At 45.5% G+C, this 22,038-nt stretch overlaps 1 protein-coding gene across 1 annotated transcript in view; it reads left to right on the plus strand.

The window, feature by feature from the left end:
* Positions 1-22,038, plus strand: part of CEP126 (centrosomal protein 126) — a 137,056-nt gene that overhangs the window by 94,207 nt on the left and 20,811 nt on the right. The window contains exon 6 of the mRNA XM_040340194.1: positions 18,792-20,760. Within this exon, the coding sequence (XP_040196128.1) occupies positions 18,792-20,760 (1,969 nt within the window). The remainder of the gene's footprint in view (positions 1-18,791; positions 20,761-22,038) is intronic.

Genomic DNA, 22,038 nt, shown 5'->3' on the forward strand with positions numbered 1-22,038 from the left:
TCCAAGTGGCTCCAAGTGTCTCAGAGCGTCACTGGTGCCCCCCACCTCTGGCCAAATGTGGTTCTGCACACCCCAGAGGCTTTAATCCTGCTCTTCTTGGGAGACAACGCTTGCAAACCGAGTCAGGATTTAAAAAAAAAAAAAAAAACATCTTATATTGCGAAACGCTCGGAAACCGGGTTATTCACAATGCAAGGTTTTACTGTAAAACATTTGTCACATGCCTGATTAAGGGGTCCTGTGAGGCTCCGAAACATTGCTTTTGCTATAACAATGTGATCGCTGAATAAAGCTTTGGACCCACATTGGAGATCCACAGTGTGCTGTTGACGTTCTTCTGCTCTGATGTGAGGGGGGCTCTGATGGGGACCCTCATGTGAGGGGGGCTCTGGTGACAACCCTCATGTAAGGGGGGCTCTGGTAAGGACCCTCATGTAAGGGGGGCTCTGGTGACGACCCTCATGTGAGGGGGGCTCTGGTGAGGACCCTCATGTGAGGGGGGCTCTGGTGACGACCCTCATGTGAGGGGGGCTCTGGTGACGACCCTCATGTGAGAGGGGCTCTGGTGAGGACCCTCATGTGAGGGGGGCTCTGGTGACGACCCTCATGTGAGAGGGGCTCTGGTGAGGACCCTCATGTGAGAGGGGCTCTGGTGAGGACCCTCATGTGAGGGGGACTCTGGTGACGACCCTCATGTGAGGGGGGCTCTGGTGAGGACCCTCATGTGAGAGGGGCTCTGGTGAGGACCCTCATGTGAGGGGGGCTCTGGTGACGACCCTCATGTGAGGGGGGCTCTGGTGAGGACCCTCATGTGAGGGGGGCTCTGGTGAGGACCCTCATGTGAGGGGGGCTCTGGTGACGACCCTCATGTGAGGGGGGCTCTGGTGAGGACCCTCATGTGAGAGGGGCTCTGGTGAGGACCCTCATGTGAGGGGGACTCTGGTGACGACCCTCATGTGAGGGGGGCTCTGGTGAGGACCCTCATGTGAGAGGGGCTCTGGTGAGGACCCTCATGTGAGGGGGGCTCTGGTGAGGACCCTCATGTGAGGGGGGCTCTGGTGGGCACAAGTTTCTTTGAAATTTCTTTGCTTTGTTTTCCTGAAGTTTTTTTCAGTAACAAAAAAACCCAAGTAAAACATTTATTTGTGTAAATAATATTTTTCATTTTTTTTTTTTAAACTGATTTTTTTTCGAGCTCTGAAAATTTGTAAAATATACAATGTGGCTCTTGCTCTGAAAGGTTTAGAAACCCCTGTTTTAGTCTATTCTCGGATTACCAGGATCACATTGTACACAAAGGGCATAGACTCCCTTTTTCATCATGTTCTGGTCTATAGTTTATTTATTAAGCCCCTTTATAACCTAGTCTTTAAATGATGTTCTCTGAATTCTCTGCTAAAAAATTTTTTAACTGAAATTCTGATTTGTCTGTTGTCTGTGTTCTTCATTTTATTAATTTATTACTAAAAAGCAAGCAGCAGTTACCTCTGTGCAGTTTCATTTATAACCACTAGATGTCAACAAAGCTCTTGTTAAAGGGGGAAATCTGCCCAAAATGGCAAAGATAAAGATTTTCCCAGCCTAGAATTAGTCATGTATTCTACAAGTGCCCAGGCAAGGGAAAGATTAAAAATGGATTAAAAATGGAGCCTGCCGATGACAAGTATGTGTGATCTGTGGTCGATATGATCATGCAGTACTTTGTATGCAGCATACAGTTTAGAACTTGCGGAGTTTGTATACAATCAGATGATTTTTTTCCACATTTATTTTTCAATAGTATGTATTGAGAGCTGCTCTCAGAATCAGCATTGCCCTCTTCTAGGGGACTTCTGGTTACTATTGCCTCGGTAGCAGGGCCAGTGCTACCAGTGGGCAAACTAGGCAGCCTCCTAGGGCACCCGGACACTGGTGTTCCTTCTCTCTTCTCTCTGCACCAAGCAACTAAGTCTCAGCAGGCAGCCGTCGCTCTGTTCACACATAGTGTCAGAGGCACAGCAGCGGTGGAGGACTGTGTCTGTGTCCCAACTCCCGAATGAATGGAAGCAAGAAAACATTCATTGATGGGCACTGGTATGCTGCATTGATGGGTGCTGGTAGGCTGCATTTGTGGGCGCTGGTAGGCTGCATTTTATGGGCGCTCTGAGGCTGTATTGATGGGCGCTGGTGAGGCTGTATTGATGGGCGCTGGTGAGGCTGTATTGATGGGCACTGGTGAGGCTACATTGATGGTCGCTGGTGATGCTGTATTGATGGGCACTGGTGAGGCTGTATTGATGGGCACTGGTGAGGCTGCATTTGATGGGCGCTGGTGAGGCTGCATTTGATGGGCGCTGGTGAGGCTGTATTGATGGGCGCTGGTGAGGCTGTATTGATGGGTGCTGGTGAGGCTGCATTTGATGGGCGCTGGTGAGGCTACATTTTAAGGGCACTTCATTAAAAAGGTGGGGTATACATGGGCAGGGAAAAGGGGGTGGAATCAGGGCGGAGCCAAGGGGGGCAGCAAATGGTAAGATTCTTGGATCTGGAGTGGTGTCTAGCAGCAGTTCCTGGACCAAACTGGCTGAACAGAACTAAAAATTATTTTGGAGGTAAAACAGTTAAAATATAAGTATATTGAGTGTGTCATTTGCTGTTTACCAGGAAATCAGCATTATTTACTTTCAGCAAGGTCTCCTTCATACTTGCGGATGGGAGGCGGTAAAACCCTGTTGTTGAGGCGCACATTTAGTAAGCCTCCACCCTTTAGCTGCAGAGGCGGCAGCTGGGGGTGTACACATGGTACGGTCGAAATACTTTGCTTTGATCCCGCTGCGGCAATTATGCCCCCTGTCGCTTTCAGCGAGCATAGCGTGCAAGGGGTTAAAGCAGGCAGCAAGGAGGCGATACAACGCCACCTCACCACCTGTCAAATGCTCTCTGAAGAGTGGTCTGAATGTGGATCTCTCTTCAGAGCTCATGTGAACAAGCTCTAACTCTGTACTGTAACTTTGTTTTATTTCATACCTTTTGTTCAAAAAGACATTGGACTAGCATAGAAATGAAATCTAGACTATATTATCAAAAGTATTGGGACACCTGCCTTGACCCACACATGAACTTTAATGGCATCCCAATCTTAGTCCATAGGGTTTAATATTGAGTTGGCTTACCCTTTGCAGCTATAACAGCTTCAACTCTTCTGGGAAGGCTGTCCATGAGGTTTAGGAGTGTGTCTATGGGAATGTTTGACCATTCTTCCAGAAGTGCATTTGTGAGGTCAGGCACTGATGTTGAAGAGAAGGCCTGGCACGCAGTCGCTACTCTAATGCATCACAAAGGTGTTCTGTCGGGTTAAGGTCAGGACTCTGTGCAGGCCAGTCAAGTTCCTCCACCCCAAACTCTCTCACCCATGTCTTTATGGACCTTGCTTTGTGCACTGGTGCACAGTCATGTTGGAACAAGAAGGGCCATCCCCAAACTGTTCCCACAATGTTGGGAGCATGAAATTGCCCAAAATGTCTGGTTATGCTGACACCTTAAAATTTCCCTTCACGGATCCCCCCTTTATTGGGCGCAGGGCCACTATTCACCACACACACCTGGATTAGTGCCCTTAGTGGCCCCAGGCATCATGATACCCACACCTGATTCCTGTCCGGGGCTGCCACACTGTTACCTGTTATTCTTTATGCTTCTACATGTATTTTGATGTACTTTGTGGACACTGTTGTCTGGGTCCGGTGGGACCGGCGGCTCTGCTTTGAAGAAATAAAGAATTTAAAAAAAAAAAAAAATAATTCCCTTCACTGGAACTAAGGGGCCAAGCCCAACCCCTGAAGAACAACCCCACATCATAATCTCCCCTCCACCAAATGAGTTGGACCAGTGCACAAAGCAAGGTCCATAAAGACATGCATGCGTGAGTTTGGAGTGGAGGAACTTGATTGGCCTGCACAGAGTCCTGACCTCAACCCGATAGAGCATCTGTGGGATGAATCTGGTCAAACATTCCCATAGACACACTCCTAAACCTTGTGGACGGCCTTCCCAGAAGAGTTGAAGCTGTTATAGCTGCAAAGGGTGGGCCAACTCAATATTGAACCCTACGGACTAAGACTGGGATGCCATTAAATTCATGTGTGTGTAAAAGCAGGCGTCCCAATACTTTTGGTAATATCGTGTACATTTAACCAAAACCCCAAACCAGTGCTCTTATTCTCCAGTCAGGGTCACCCGCACGTCAGGACTATGGCGCCATCACTAGGCATGACTTGCACCTCACACACTCCATATAACAATAACCGATTTGTCCAACATATTGAAGCAGAAATCTTTCGGGTCTCTATCTGCTTGAACATGTTGTGTCCTGGAGGAATGCATGTCACTCATGTCTCCCAGACATCTTTCACGCTGCTAACAAATAATAACATTCCTCCCAGTTTCATATTTCCATCTTTACAATCTGTCAGTTAACAGTTACATTGTGAAGTCTTTATTCATGCCACATGTCAGTGTGATGGACGTGGACTTTAAGCCTGTTAGCAAGTTAATGCGGACAGAACTGCGCTATCCATCAACAAGTCTGACGTTCCAAACTATTCTCTCTGTTCTTTGTATTCCACTGTGCCGCAGTGTGGGATGAGGATCACACTTTATATATAAAGGAGAAGAGTCTATACAACGATTGTACTTTTACCAAAATAGCTCCAGTGACCCTTTCCATCGCCTAAGCATGTACAATCATAGCCACTCGGTCATATGATTCGGATGTGCTCATCATTCCCTCACATATGCACTATAAGCTATTTATCAGAATCATTACTGATATGCAATTAGCGACCTTTTGTATCTTCCATTTCTAACCAATCCCCCCAGCGCTGACATATGCAGCGAGAAGTGTCACAGGAAGGCCAGAGGTGTCTTCGACGTCTGGTCTGTGATTGACAGGTTGGCTTTACTTTCTCTGTTCTGTGTAAGACGCAAGATGGCGGCACCCAGTGGAGAATAATTGGATCTTGGTTGACAGAAGAGTTTTATAGTGGTGAACTCTGATTACATTTGGCAAAATGAGGGGGTTGCTGTAAATTGTAATGATAATTCCACAACGTGTATGGAAGAGGAGGGTATATAGCCAACCAACCCGTATGGGTTCCTGACTTTTCTATACCTTGTATGGAGGGGAGAGTATACAGCCAGTCTTCTTGGGTTCCTGACTTTTCTATACCTTGTATGGAGGGGAGAGTATACAGCCAGTCTTCTTGGGTTCCTGACTTTTCTATACCTTGTATAGAGGGGAGGGTATACAGCCAGTCTTCTTGGGTTCCTGACTTTTCTATACCTTGTATGGAGGGCAGGGTATACAGTCAGTCTTCTTGGGTTCCTGACTTTTTTCTATACGTAGGATGGAGGGGAGGGTATACAGCCAGTCTTCTTGGGTTCCTGACTTTTCTATACGTAGGATGGAGGGGAGGGTATACAGCCAGTCTTCTTGGGTTCCTGACTTTTCTATACCTTGTATGGAGGGGAGGGTATACAGTCAGTCTTCTTGGGTTCCTGACTTTTCTATATGTAGGATGGAGGGGAGGGCATACAGCCAGTCTTCTTGGGTTCCTGACTTTTCTATACGTAGGATGGAGGGGAGGGTATACAGCCAGTCTTCTTGGGTTCCTGACTTTTCTATACGTAGGATGGAGGGGAGGGTATACAGCCAGTCTTCTTGGGTTCCTGACTTTTCTATACGTAGGATGGAGGGGAGGGTATACAGCCAGTCTTCTTGGGTTCCTGACTTTTCTATACGTAGGATGGAGGGGAGGGTATACAGTCAGTCTTCTTGGGTTCCTGACTTTTCTATACGTAGGATGGAGGGGAGGGTATACAGCCAGTCTTCTTGGGTTCCTGACTTTTCTATACGTAGGATGGAGGGGAGGGTATACAGCCAGTCTTCTTGGGTTCCTGACTTTTCTATACCTTGTATGGAGGGAAGGGTATACAGACAGTCTTCTTGGGTTCCCGACTTTTCTTGAAGGGGGGGAAGGGTATACAACCAGCCTTTGTAGGTCCCTGCCTTTGCTATACCTTATATAGAGGGGAGAGTGTACAGCCAGTCTTTATGGGTCCCTGACTTTTCTTTACCTTGTATGGAGGGTAGGGCATATAGCCAGTCTTCTTGGGTTCCTGACTTTTCTTGTGGGAAGGTATACAACCAGCCTTTGTAGGTCCCTGCCTTTGGTATACCTTATATAGAGGGGAGAGTGTACAGCCAGTCTTCATGGGTTCCTGAGTTTTTTGTACCTCGTATCGGGGGAGGATATACAACCAGCTCTTTGAGGTCCTTGTCTTTGCTATACCTTATATGGAGGGGAGGGTGTACAGCAGGTCTTTATGGGTCTTTGACTTGTATATACCTTGTATGGAGGGAAGGGCATACAGCCAGTCTTCATGGGTTTCAGGCTTTTCTGTACGTATGGGGGGAAGGTATACAACCAGCCTTTGTAGGCTATCAAACCAAATAAAATTCCCAGCTCAACTAACCAACCATCCTGCAACCAACCAAATTATCCTGTCTATCAGTGTGTGTTAAAAACAGGGGTTTAGTTTGCACACAATTGCAAATACATGCATTATCTACAGAGCCACTTCACAGCCCCCCAGCATTATCTGCAGTCCCATCTCCAAATTTTAAAAGCCTCCATTGTAGAAGCGCATGCATTATAATGGATAGGATCATCCCTATTTGTATACCTCATGTGAAGGGAAGGTTATACAGCCAGCCAACCTATATAAATACCTGACTTTTCTATACCTTGTATGGGGAGGGGGTATACAGCCAACCAATCTACATAGGTCCTTGAATTTTCTATACCTTGGTTGAAGGTGAGGGTATACAGCCAGTGAACCTTTATGGATCCCTCACTTTTCTTTACCTTGTATGGGGTAAGGGTATACAGCCAGTGAACATTTATGGGTCCCTCACTTTTGTTTATCTTGTATGGGGGAAGGGTATACAGACAGTCAACCTTTATGGGTCCCTCACTTTTCTCTCCCTTGTATGGAGGTGAAGAGGTGTACAGCCAACCTTTATGGGTCCCTCACTTTTCCATACCTTGTATGGAGGAGAAGAGGTGTACAGCCAACCTTTATGGGTCCCTCACTTTTCTCTCCCTTGTATGGTGGAAGCGTATACAGCCAACCTTTATGGGTCCCTCACTTTTCTATACCTTGTATGGAGGTGAAGGGGTGTACAGCCAACCTTTATGGGTCCCTCACTTTTCTCTCCCTTGTATGGTGGAAGCGTATACAGTCAACCTTTATGGGTTCCTCACTTTTCTATACCTTGTATGGAGGTGAAGGGGTGTACAGTCAACCTTTATGGGTCCCTCACTTTTCTATACCTTGTATGGAGGAGAAGAGGTGTACAGCCAACCTTTATGGGTCCCTCACTTTTCTATACCTTGTATGGAGGAGAAGAGGTGTACAGCCAACCTTTATGGGTCCCTCACTTTTCTATACCTTGTATGGAGGAGAAGAGGTGTACAGCCAACCTTTATGGGTCCCTCACTTTTCTCTCCCTTGTATGGTGGAAGCGTATACAGCCAACCTTTATGGGTCCCTCACTTTTCTATACCTTGTATGGAGGAGAAGAGGTGTACAGCCAACCTTTATGGGTCCCTCACTTTTCTATACCTTGTATGGAGGAGAAGAGGTGTACAGCCAACCTTTATGGGTCCCTCACTTTTCTATACCTTGTATGGAGGAGAAGAGGTGTACAGCCAACCTTTATGGGTCCCTCACTTTTCTCTCCCTTGTATGATGGAAGCGTATACAGCCAACCTTTATGGGTCCCTCACTTTTCTATACCTTGTATGGAGGTGAAGGGGCGTACAGCCAACCTTTATGGGTCCCTCATTTTCCTATACCTTGTATGGAGGTGAAGGGGTGTACAGCCAACTTTTATGGGTCCCTCATTTTCCTATACCTTGTATGGAGGGAAGGGGCGTACAGCCAACCTTTATGGGTCCCTCACTTTTCTATACCTTGTATGGAGGTGAAGGGGTGTACAGCCAACCTTTATGGGTCCCTCACTTTTCTATACCTTGTATGGAGGTGAAGGGGTGTACAGTCAGCCTTTAACTTTGAGAGGAGGGTATAAAGCCAACCACCCTATATGGGTCCCGAACTCTCTGGGCCAAATCCTCAAAAGAGATACGCAGGCGGAACTGCTGTTCAGCCTGCGTATCCCTGTGCCTATCTTTGGAACGGATCCTCAGAAGCAGTTTTCCAAAGATAGGCAGAAGATCTGACATCTGTAAGACACTTACACTGTCAGATCTTAGGATGCAGTACCGCATCCGCCGCTGGGGGCATTTCGCATTGAAATGCCGCTTTGCGTATGCAAATGAGGACTTACGGAGATCCACAAAGCTTTTCAGCTTTGTTTTTTCTGCGTAAGTTTACGTTTGCATACGTAAAATTAGGGCTGCTTTTACAAGGTGTAAACTGTTTACACCTTGTAAAAACAGACCTTTTTTTCGATCGCCGCGATTTTTTTTAAATTTTGGGCCAGATTCACAAAGAGATACGACGGTGTATCTACAGATACACCATTGTATCTCTGACTTACACTGGTCCTATCTATGCGCCTGATTCATAGAATCAGATACGCATAGATAGGACTAAGATCTGACTGTGTTACACTGTCGAAACTTTTTTTCAATTTAAAAATGGCGCCGGGGGCGTTCCCGCTGATTTACGATAAATAATATGTAAATCAGCGAGATACGCAAATTCACGAACGTACGCGGACCCGACGCAGTCTTCTTACGACGTTTCCGTAGCGGCGTACCCGTCGTATACTTACCCCTTCTTTTATCAGGCGCGGCCAATGTTAAGTATAGCCGGCGTTCCCGCGTCAAATTTGAATTTTTTAACGTCGTTTGCGTAAGTCGTTCTCGAATACGGACGGACGTCGTTTGCGTAAGAGTCGAAACCACTGACGTCCTAGCGACGTCAGTGGGAGCAATGCACGCCGGGAAATTTCGCGGACGGCGCATGCGCATTTAAATCGGCGCGGGAACGCGCCTGATTTAAATAGTACACTCCCCTAGCCGCGGAATTTGAATTCCGCCGGGGGATTTAGGATCCGCCGTCGCAAGTTTGGAGGTAAGTGGTTTGTGAATTAGCAACTTGCCTCCTAAACTTGCGGGAGCGGATCTTAATTCACGTAGATCAAGCGGGTCTATAGATCCATCTTCACATATTTTGTTTTAGGTCTGTTCAAAAGACTAGACAATATAAAGTGCCTAGTCAAGTGCCAAAAATAATTTATATGTTTAACACTGAAAATTAGAGATGTTTAACCAGAGAGTAGCTTTAAAGGAGATTTAAGCGCCATAATGTCGCAGTCCCGAAAAAAACGCTATAACTTTTGCGCAAACCAATCAATAAACGCTTATTGCGATTTTTTTTACCAAAAATATTTAAAAGAGTACGTATCGGCCTAAACTGAGGAAATTGTTTTTGTTATATGTATATATTTTTGGGGAATATTTATTATAGCATAAAGTAAAACATATTGGGCTAGATTCAGGTAGCTGCGCCCCTTCTTACGGCAGCCCAGCGTATCGTATTTATGCTGCGCCGCCGTAAGTTTGAGGGGCAAGTGCTGTATTCACAAAGCACTTGCCTCTTAACTTTCGGCGGCGTAGCATAAATGGGGCCGGCGCATTTTACGTTTTTTACGAACGGCACATGCGGCGTTCGTGAAAAAATCCCAGTGCGCATGCTTGAAATTCCGACGCAAATCGTCATTGCTTTCGACGTGAACGTAAATTCCATCCAGACCTATTCGCGAATGACTTACGCAAACGACGTAATAAATTCAAATTTCGAAGCGGGAACGACGTCCATACTTAACATTGGCTGCGCCACCTAATAGCAGGAGCAACGTTACGCCGGAAAAGCCTTACGCAAACAACGTAAATAAATACCGCCGGGCGCACGTACGTTCGTGAATCGACGTAACTAGGTAATTTGCATATTCTACGCCGAAAACAACGCAAGCGCCCCTAGCGGTCAACGTAATATTGCACACAATTATATGGCGCCGCATTCAAGTTACGTCGGCGGAGGAAGCCTATTTTTTAGACGTATCTGCCTTTGAGAATCGGCGTAACGATATGCCGACGCAGATTTGAAATTACGGCGGCATATCTGGAGATACGCTGCCGTAATACTATGCTGAATCTAGCCCATTGTTTTTTTTTTTTTTTTAATCGCTCTATTTTTGTTTTATAGCACAAAAAATTAAAACCGCAGAGGTGATCAAATACCACCAAAAGAAAGCTCTATTTGTAGGAAAAAAAGGACGCCAATTTTGTTTGGGAGCCACGTCGCAGTGCCGAATCGCAAAAAGGGGCCAGGTCCTTAACCTGCCTGGCGGTAACCCCGAGCGTGACTCGGGGTGGATTTTTTCTGCTGCGATCGGTAACCCCGAGTCGCGCTCGGGGTAAGCTATGCAGAGCCTGCAGCGCGCGCTGGCTTACCTTGTCCTGGATCCAGCGATGTCACCGCGCTGTGTGAGCGAGCGGGTGCTCGCTCGATTCACACAGCGTCCTCCTGTGCCGCCGATCTCCGTTCCCTGCGACGTTACGACGCACGGGAGCGGAGATCGGCGCCAAATTCAAAAACGTAAACAAACACCTTACATACAGTATACTGTAATCTTATAGATTACAGTACTGTATGTAAAAAAAAACACACCCCCTTGTCCCTAGTGGTCTGCCCAGTGTCATGCATGTTCTTTTATATAATAAAAACATTTCTTTCTCCCTGCAAACTGTAGATTGTCCATAGCAACCAAAAGTGAGCCCTTTATGTCAAAAATGGTTTTAGAGCAGCTAGAAAACAGCGATAATAAATTATAATCAATTATAAACTATAATGACCTAAGAAAGTCCTGTGACCAGCCTGTCTTCAATCACAAGGTTCTTCCTGTGACACTTAGGCCCCATACTCACGACCAAACATGTCTGCTGAAACTGGCCCGCAGGCCAGTTTCAGCAGACATGTTTGGTCGTGTGTGGGCGCGAGCGGGCCGAATTCCAGCAAACATTTGCCCGCCGGGCCTTTTCCCAGCAGACAAATATTCCTGGACTTGTTTTAAAACAGCCCGCTGGAATTCAGCCCGCTCGGACATGTACGGTCGTCAGTACAGACCTACCGTACATGTCCAGGCGCCCGCCGTCCCTCGCATGCGTCGAATGACTTCGACGCATGCGTGGAAGCATTTTAAAGGCGGGCCGCCCACGTCGCCGCGTCATTGTCGCGGCGACACCGCGTCATCGACGCGGCGACACCGCGGACACGCCCCGCGTATTGTTTACGCGCGGACTTCTGTACGATGGTGTGTACAACCATCGTACAGAAGCCCTCTGGCAGACATGTATGGTGAAAACGGTCCGACGGACCGCTTTCACCATACATGTTTGTCCGTGTGTACCCGGCCTAAGAAGGGAGAACTCTGGATACACAACAGGCTCCACATCATGACCTGCATTTTATGAATGGGCCGCACAGTGCAATCCATGGTGTGGACATAGCAAAACAGCTGGTAGAGATATCCGCTGTCCATCATAAATCAGGCCACAACTCACCAGCTGCGCATGCAGAACTTCAGGTTTATGGCACAGATACAGCCTAAAAGCCTGTGAAGTTTTATATGGCTGAAGGGGTTAAATCCTAGCTGAATAAGGAGCAGTATCCTGGCAATATCCTCTAATTGTGTGTAATTAGAATGTTGTAACAAAAACAGAGTAATAAATAGTGCTGATTTGATTGGAGACATTTTTATTGTTTTGTTCTTCTGCAATAGTTCCATGTTTATAATTCAGCTGGACCGGATGTATTAACCACTTGCTTACTGGGCACATACACCCCCCTCCTGCACAGGTGAAATTTCAGCTTCCGGCACTGCGTCGCTTTAACTGACAATTGCGCGGTCGTGCGACGTGACTCCCAAACAAAATTGACGTCCTTTTTTCCCCACAAGTAGAGCTTTCTTTCGGTGGTATTTGATCGCCTGTGCGTTTTTTTATTTTTTGCACTATAAACAAAAAAGAGCGACAATTTTGAAAAAAAAATACAATATTTATTACTTGTTGCTATAATAAATAGCCCAATTTAAAAAAAAAATAAAAAAAATCTTAGTTTAGGCCGATACGTATTCTACATATGTTTGGTAAAAAAAAAATCGCAATAAGCGACTGGTTTGCGCAAAAGTTATAGCGCCTACAAAATAGGGGACAGAATTGTTTTATTTTTTTATTTTTTTACTAGTAATGGCGGCGATCTGCGCCATTATGGCGGACACATCGGACACATTTTTTGGCGCCATTCACATTTTTACTGTGATCATTGCTATAAATATGCACTAATTACTGTATAAATGTGACTGGCATTGAAGGGGTTAACACTAGGGGGTGAGGAAGGGGTTAAATATGTTCCCTATATAGTGTTCTAACTGTAGGTGGAGGGGGGTGACTGGGGGGAGGTGACCGATCTGTGTCCCTATGTACAAGAGACACAGATCGGTCTCCTCTCCAGAGACGGGACGCTGTCTCTGTGTGAGCCGGCAATGAGAGATGATCTCAAATGTTTACATTTGAGATCATCTCTCATTGGCCGCACAGATCGCATAGCAAACGGCCACTCTGATTGTCCGTTCGCCGCGATCTGTGATTGGCTGTGTCCCAGGGACACGGCCAACACAGAGTTTCCCCGCTGCGCGTGCGGGAGCGCGCGCAGGGAACGAGCAAAGGGGCGGACGTCAATTGACGTCCACTTGGATATTCAGGTCCGCGATGTAGCCGTCATTCGGCTATAGCGCAGGCGCCAGGAGGTTAAAGAAAGTCTGTAATACAAAGGTTCTTTTTTTTATGTAAATGAGAATGTTAGCAGCTTATTAAAAAAACATTTTTACAAATTCTTGTTTTCAATTCTTTGATCTGTGATTACACATGTACGTGGAAACATGCAAGCAGTTTAAAGCAGACTTTCAGTAATTGTATCATCTTTCCACCTATTAAATCTTCTGCCCTTGTTTTAACTTTGGATAGTAAAACTTTTTTTTTTCTGTCAGTTACCTTATACAACCCACTTCCTGTTTCCTGTCTGGTCATTAGCCTAGGCTTATGACATCATGCACAGCTCTCTTCTGAGATTTTGCCAGGAAGGGAGGGGGGATGAGTCATAAGAGGGCCAATAGGAGCTGCAGATCTGGAGCTGTGCCTCTGTGTGTCTGTGTAAATCCAGAAAGTGAACAGGCAGCAGCTTCAGCTGCCCACAGTTAAAATGGTTACAGCCAGACTAAGGCCCCTTTCACATTGAGGAGTTTTTCAGGCGGTACAGCGCTAAATTTAGCGCTGCTATCCCGCCTGAAAAACTCCTTCACTGCAGACTCAATGTGAAAGCCCGAGGGCTTGATACATTGATATTTGGCAAGTACAGAATCACAGTATATATTAAATTAAATGCAAAGTGGTTGGAGGGAAGCTCCAGAATGGCAAAGATGTTTTTATTACAAATTATGTGAGCCGACTGCAGTTCCTCTTTCAGTACTTGAACCAGAGAAGCAGGATAAGGAGGCAGTCTGTCCTCATGTGCTGACAAGTAGCATTCTGATAGGAGAAGGGAGCGGAGTGACAGTGGAGTAAGCTTAAAATGCACTAAACTCTGGTTTAAAAAGCAAAAAATATATTCAAATGTGTATTCTTAACCTTCTGTTGCTCTCAACCTCCTGAAAACCTTTAAATTCCTTTTTCTTTTTTTTTTGTTGCTGTGATTTGAAATCCTATTAGAGGATCGGCTTTCCCTGCATCACTCATCTGCAGTCTGGAGCTGTCCGCTGCAGTACTTCCTTGTCATCACAAGATGTCCTCAGTCTTCTGTGTGTAATTAGGCCCGTGTCATTTAATCCTGAAGACTAAAGCCTCGTACACACGACCGAGGAACTCGACGGGCGTCGAGGAACTCGACAAGGCAAGTTTCTCCATTCCCGTCGAGGAAAAAGAAGACATGCTCTCTTTTTTGGCTCGATGGGATCCTCGAATGTACACACGACGGGTTTCCTCGGCAAAAAAAAAGTTTCTTGCTGGTTTTTGCCGAGAAACACGGTCGTGTGTACGAGGCCTGAGGACATGCTGGCCCAGATTCTCAAAGGGCTTACGACGGCGCAACGCCATGTACGCTGTCGCAAGTCCTAATCTGGGCCGTCGTATCTATGCGACTGATTCTTAGTATCAGTTACGCATAGATATCCTTTCGATCCGACAGGCGTAAGGCTCTTACGCTGTCGGATCTTAAATGCAATTTTATTTTTTGCCGCTAGGTGTCCCCTTCGTCGTTTTCCCCGTCGAATATGCAAATTAGCTAGATACGCGAATTCCCGAACGTACGCAAGGTCGACGCAGTGAAGTTACGACATTTACATTACAGTTTGTGCGGCGTAAAGTTGCCCCTGCTATATGAGGGGCAACCAAAGTTAAGTATGGCCGTCGTTCCCGCGTCGAAATTTAAAAAATTATGTTGTTTGCGTAAGTCGTCCGTGAATGGGGCTGGACGCCATTTACGTTCACGTCAAAACCAATGACATCCTTGCGACGTCATTTGGAGCAATGCACCCTGGGATATTTTCCGGACGGCGCATGCGCAGTACGTTCGGCGCGGAGAACGCTGTTAATTTAAATGCTCCACGCCCCCTACCCGGCTAATTTGAATTAGGTGGGCTTGCGCCGGGTGATTTACGCTACGCTGCCGCAACTTTACAGGCAAGTGCTTTGGTGATAAAACTTGCCTGTAAAACTTGCGGCGGCGTAACGTAAATGACATACGTTACGCCGCCGCAGAGATACGCCGGATCTACGAGAATCTGGCCCACTGTGAATGAAAGTTGTCGTGGACCCATCCACGTAGCACCTTTCATTCACGGTGTGGTAATGCAGAGGGCAACACTGGCATCATCACCTCAGCTGTGTTCTCCCACTTGGGAGAAGTTCGAAGGAAAAGAGGACCCTGTGACATTTTTACCCTGAAGATTTCTGAAAAAAGGGTATATACAGTTTTTAAAAAAAGGGCCCAGGGATAAAGTGGTTGATTGGGTGTAGGGACTGAGCCTTGAGTTGGGCCTAAAAAATGTCTAATAATTATCAGAATACTGTAAAAGGTATTTATGCACTTCACCCCCGGAAGGATTTGCCCCTTTAATGACCAGACCATTTATGCGATACGGCATTGTGTCGCTTTAACTGACAATTGCGCAGTCGAGCGATGTTGTACCCAAACAAAAAAATCGATGTCCTTTTTTCCCCACAAATAGAGCTTTCTTTAGTGGTATTTGATCACCTATGCGGTTTTTATTTTTCTATAAACAAACAAAAAGCGACAATTTAAAAATATATTATTTTTGTTTGACTTTTTGCTATAATACATATCCAAAAAAAATATAAGAAAATAATTTATTCATCAGTTTATTCTTCTACGTATTTTTGTTTAAAAAAAATTGCAATAGGCATATATAGATTGGTATGCACAAAACATATTGCGTCTACAAACTATGGGATAGATTTAGGGACTATTATTTATTTTTATTGTTTTTATTAGTAATGGCAGCAAGCTGCGATTTTCAGTGGGACCGTGACATTGCGGTGGACAAATCTGACCCCAAATGACACGTTTTGGGGACCAGTGACATTATTACATTGATCGGTGCTATGAAAATGCAAAAAAGGGGGTTAACACTAGGGGGCGATCAAGGGGTTACCTGTTTTCCCTGGTGTGTTCTAACTGTAGGGGGGATGGGCTGGCAGGGACATGACAGAGATCATTGTTCCCGATGACTGGGAACAGTAGATCTCTGTCATGTCATCTGTCAGAATGGGGATCTGCCTTTGAAAAAAAGCCTGTACTAGGCAATCGTGGGTCGCTGGCGATTTGCGCAGGAGAGCTATAACGAAGACGGCTGGTCAGCAAGTGGTTAAAGTGGTTTTAACTTAATGTATTCTATGCATTGAGCCCCCCTCTATACTCAACTGAGCCTGCAATGTGCACAAGAGCAGTGGCTGTCTCTGCTCTCTCTCCTAATTGGACAGAGAGGCAGCAGCGAGAGCCATTGACTCCTGCTGCTGTCAATCACAACCAGTGAAGAGAGGGTGGGGGGCGGGGCCAAGCTGCACGCTCTGTGACATAGAGAGCTGGCTCGGGAGCGAGCACGCATGAGTGCCCCCATAGCAGGCCACTTGCTATGGGGGCACAGGATCAGGGCAACTCTGCGGAAAACAATTGTAAGTAGGTTTGTTATTTAAAAAATAAATAATAAAATAAAAAATAAAATAAAAAATAAATAAATAAATGTTACCTTTTAGAATCACCTTAAAATGGTATTGTTGAGAGAAGTATTCTCCAAGACACAGCTGACTTCCTTTCCTGTGTTCCTGAAACTAATATCTGATTTTGTTGCATTTTGCCTAACAAGTCATCTGCTGGAGCAATATGCTCCACAGGAACGTTTAACGGTTTCTGTGAACATTCTGGTTAGTGTAAAGCCTCATACACACGATCAGACTTTTCCGTGGATTTTCATCTGAATGGGTGTTGGCCGTGAACTTGTTCTGCATACACACGGCAGGACTTTTTCAGCTAACTTTGACCAAGTCACGTGGTTTTTCAGCTCTTTACCGCGACCCTGTGGGCAACTTCTGGTATTGTTGTCTGATCTTTAGCATTGGTTCTGAGCATGGGTGTTTGTACTTTGGACTTTAGTCCAATGGACTTGTGTACACACGATCGGATTAGCCGACGTAGGACATTTGTTGCCGGAAAGTTTGTCTGTTCTCACAGCAAACATTTGTCTGATGAAAAAGCGAAAAAGTTTGTGCAATGGAGCGTACACACGGTCAGATTGTCCGCTAAAACACGTCCGTCGGACATTTGTTGTCAAAACGTCTGATCGTGTGTATGAGCCTTTACACACCTTGGCATGTTTTGTTGCAATTTTTTAATAGATATGTTGGTCAATTAACCGCTTGCCGCCCGATGCACACAGATATACGTCTGCAGAATGGCACAAGCAGGCAGAAGGACATATATATACGTCCCCTTTAAGAAGCGGTTATTGTGGACACGCGCCTGCCGCGATTTCCATGAGCCCGACCGCGGATTCTGCGGACTTGATCGCCGCGGGCATACCCGCGATCGTCTCACGGAGAGATAGAACGGGGAGATGTTAGGCGATTAAGTTCGCATTTGTTGCGCTATACAAGTTACTCACTCACTAAACACATCTCCCCGTTCTGCCTAGGGACACTGTCACTGATTGTGTTCCCTGTCATCGGGAACAGCGATCAGTGATGTGTCACAGCAAGTCTCGTCCCCTGACAGTAAGAATCACTCCCTAGTACTGACTTAACCCCTACAGCACCACCTAGTGGTTAACCCTTTCACTGCAGTATCATTTTCACAGTATCAGTGCATTTTTATAGCACTGATCGCTGTAAAAATGACAATGGTTCCAAAAATGTGTCAAAAGTGTCCGATGTGTCCGCCATAATGTCGCAGTCAAGATAAAAATTGCTGATCGCCGCCATTACTAGTAAAAAAAAAAATATCAATAAAAATGCTATAAAACTATCCCCTATTTTGTAGATGCTATAACTTTTGCGCAAACCAATCAATAAACGCTTATTGCGATTTTTTTAACCAAAAATATGTAGAAAAATACGTGACGGCCTAAACTGAGAAAAAAAAATGGGCCAGGTTCTCAAAGGCGTTACGACGACGCAACGCCATTTGCGCCGTCGTAAGTCCTAATCTGGCCCAGTGTATCTATGCGACTGATTCTTAGAATCAGTTACGCATAGATACCCATTAGATCTGACAGGCGTAAGGCTCTTAAATGCAATTTTTTTTCCTCCCGCTAGGTGTCGCATCGTCGTTTTCCCCGTCGTCAATGCAAATTAGCTAGTTACGCGAGATTCCCGAACATACGCGCGGACGACGCAGTAATTTTACAACGTTTCCGTAAGCGTAAACTTGCCCCTGCTATAATGAGGGGCAAGTTTACGTAGGTCCGTCGTATGCCATGTTAAGTATGGCGTCGGGTCAGCGTCGGCTTTTTCCGTCGTTTTCGTAAGTCGTTCGCAAATACGACTTTACGTCAATGACGCTCACGTCGGCGTCATTGACGTTTTCCGTCGTGAGCTGGAGCATGCGCACTGGGCTATTTTTCCGCCCGGCGCATGCGCAGTTCGATCGGCGTGGGGGTGCGCTTAATTTAAATACAAGCCGCCCCCTTTGAATTACGCGGCCTTACGCCAGGCCAATTACACTACGCCGACGCAAATTACGGAGCAAGTGATTGGAGAATACGGCACTTGCTCCAGTAATTTGCGGCGGCGTAGTGTAAATGGCTTACGCTACGCCGCCGCAGATTCTACAAGAATCTGACCCAATGTTTTTTTATATATTTTTTGGGGATATTTATTATAGGAAAAAGTAAAAAATATTGCATTTTTTTCAAAATTGTCGCTGTATGTTTGTTGATAACGAAAAAAAGGACGTCAATTTTGTTTTGGAGTCACATCGCACGACTGCGCAATTGTCAGTTAAAGTGACACAGTGCCGAATCGCAAAAAGTTGCCTGGTCATTTAGCAACAAAATGGTCCGGGGCTTAAGTGGTTAAAGGAGATTTACAAAAAAATAAATACTGAAGGTAATCATTAAAGGTCATACTCATTGTAAACCTTTATTTCTTTTTCAGGATTTCCATCAGGAAGTGGAACAGCTAGCACATTCGGAGAGTTTGTCAAGTTTGGACAGTCTAGAAGAAGGCCTGAACACAAACGAGGAAAATGATACAGTGCAAGAGCTTCCAATTGATACTTTGCACAGAGCGTTGTTAGAAATCTCTTCCACGGTGAACAGTGGAAATCACTACACCAATCGGAGCAATAGTGGGTTAAACAGTGGAAAAAGTTCTCCTGAACCTAATCAGGTCGTACCGGATATATTAAGAGAACAAAACGTATCTATGAAAGTTGAAGAGTGGCACAGATCTGCTGCTAAGCAAGCAGTGATAGATCCTACATCACACAATGGATCCTCCTACGGTTCCTTCTCCCCGACACGAGACATAAATCACTTCTCAGAAATGCCCACTGCAGAGGAAAAGACAGGTTATCCTGACATGGGTTATAGAGAAAGTTCAACTGTTGTGGTTAGGCCAAGCAAAGCTTGGGCCACTCCCGACCCAACCCCAAGAGAAACCACACAAGCCTTGATGCTACAAAATAACAAAGACATGGTGCAATGCCATGGCTTATCAATAAAGCCCATAATGACTCAACCCTTGGCAACGCCAATAGTCGTTCCATTATCTGGAAGTTCTGCCAGTAACTGCCAACCCAACTCTGATTTAAAACAAAGTAAACATACACATGAAATTCATTTAACGAATTCTGTTTCTGATGCCACAGCTAGTTCATATAATTCACAGTTTTATAGAGTGAAAAGTGACCTGAATAAACCTATAGAAGGCAGCAGCCAGAGCACCCCGTTGCGGGCATACCTCTCCTCACCCAATCTCGTTTCTAATATCAAATCTGGTGTTATGCAAGAAGAAAAGGAAGATCGAAAAAGTGGTCATTCCCAAGATGATCCTGATGATGTTTTGAATACGTTTTATATCAAAGCAAGAACTGGAAAAGAAGGACACAGATTGTTAAAAAGTATATTAAAGAAAGTATCAAAGTATGAAAAGGGTTATAATAGGACTCTGGGTATTGAAAAAATGTTTCAGCTAGGGGAGAAAAGCTCAGATGGCCTTAGGGACAGCGTGGAACTGGCTAAGGAAAAGGAAAAAAATAAAAATAAAAAATTAAGATGGCTAGATGAAAAGGACAAAATAATGGATAACAAAGAGGCGCCAGGAACAATTAGGAATTTGGAAGCTAACCTGAAGTCTCAATTGGAGCCCCCTGCTTCTGGAAAGTTTATGGAACATGTTCTTGTACCTACTGTTTCCATAACTGACCAAGTAGGTCCTTCTACCGGGACTCCTAGCTCTGTTTTTTCTACGGGTTACCATTTCACCAAGCAGGCATGGATGGCAAATAAAGGAGAGGAAATTAACTCTGTAGGCCATACCTATGCCATTAGAACACCACCGAAGGCAAAGACAAGGATAGCAAAGCGCCCAAAATCAGCTAAAAGTCAGTCTGTGGTTGCGTACCGGAATAGGAGGGGTGTCATTATACGCCCTCAATCAGCTACGGAAGCAAGTAAAATTGCAAAGACTCAGGGAAAGGCGATGGTTCCTCGTCCTCCACCCAGGCATGCCATGGACAATACTATTGGTGAGGCCATCACAGAAACCAAGGGTCAGCCTGCGAACATTTCTCAGGTTAATCATTTGAACAATGTTGTACAATCACCCAGTCATGGTTTGACAAGAGATGCAATGCCTTCTAAAACAATATCTCGTTCTTTGGGTAATTTGATTGCTGCACAACAACTTGGCTCTCCCGATGCTGAGAATGCCACAAAATCTCTCCTTACTTTGAACAGTGATCGGGTGTCGGCTTTACAAGAAAGTTTACCCGTTTCTGCCAAACGGAAGCCTGTATATGGAGAGAATGGACTGCGTCTAGACCATACACCCACCGATGAGGAAATTGCTCTTTTGTGGAAAGGAGTACGAAGTGCCTTATCTCATAAAAATTCTACTGCTGGTAAGTTGGTCTGTGTGCTTGTAAAACGACTAAAGTTTGGGGTATTTTTCTATAACCTACAAAACAGATTAAAACCCACACATGCAAAAATCACATTTATCCTGCAAGGCTAGTTAAATACACCTGAACATATTAAAAAATACGGGGGTTTGGTCACACTATATGGTCATATAGTGCTAAGCCCACTTACTGCAACAAAGTACCCCAAATTAGTGGGTCCTGCCCTGTTAATAGAATGAAAGAACCTGTGTCTCGACCATGGGAGATAAACTCCTCTATAAGGGAGAACTGAAGGGATTCCTCCTATGCACTGGTGGCCACTAATGAGAGGTATTGAGCAGGGGGATAATCCCCCTATATTCTGATTTGTACTGTATTTGGTCTTATAGCAGCACCATCTTGGATATATAGCATTTTAATAGCCCATTCACACAGGGGCAACACAACTTCCAGCACGACTTTGGGAGGCAACTTGGACACGACTTGAGTATGAATCATCAGGCAACTTACAAGGCAACTTCAAGTCACCTCCATAAAAGTACAAGGCAACTTCAAGTCGCCTCCAGGACAGGAGGCTTTCCAGTGGCCAATCAAACAACAATCAGCTCTGTGGGAGGGAGGGGTTTGCCTGAGAAATGTATGTTCTCTTCCTGTATTGTTGCTTCAGTTAAGACAGTGATCCGACTTCTGAGGCGACTTCCATTAAAATCAATGGGTACAATTTGCCTACAAGTCGCCTACAAGTCGGATCAAAGTAGTACAGGAACCTTTTTTGTAGTCGGAGCGACTGCAGTAGTGTACATTAAGACACAAGGAGACAAAAAGCAGCGCCCTCTAAGCGTAGTAATCACGTTTTTAATAGGTAAAAACAGACAATTCTTATAAAGGTGTCACTCACAAAGTGATATAAAACATGGGCTTATCTGTAAGTTGTGTCATCCATTGGGACATCTGGGGTGCAGGTGCTCCGCTGGTCCTGGAGATGTGGAATGGACATCCCAGTGTAGACCACACTAATACCGCAGCAGCGGGAAGGTAGACCTCTGATGCTGAGGAGGAAGAAGGTGTCCTGATGTTGGCCACTCTACCATCTACCGCAATAGCGGGATGGTGAACCTCCGATGCTGGGGAGGAAGAAGGACAGCGCTCCGTGGAGCACAGCAGTGCAACGTCACTTCCAGATGTGCGTCACGGGGAGGTGCGCGCGTTCGAAGCATGCGTGCATCTTCGTCAGGCTCTATAGCTCGTCAGGTGGACTCTATTTACTAATTAGGTGGC

Source organism: Rana temporaria, chromosome 2, assembly GCF_905171775.1.
Source record: "Rana temporaria chromosome 2, aRanTem1.1, whole genome shotgun sequence".
Classification (NCBI taxonomy): domain Eukaryota; kingdom Metazoa; phylum Chordata; class Amphibia; order Anura; family Ranidae; genus Rana; species Rana temporaria.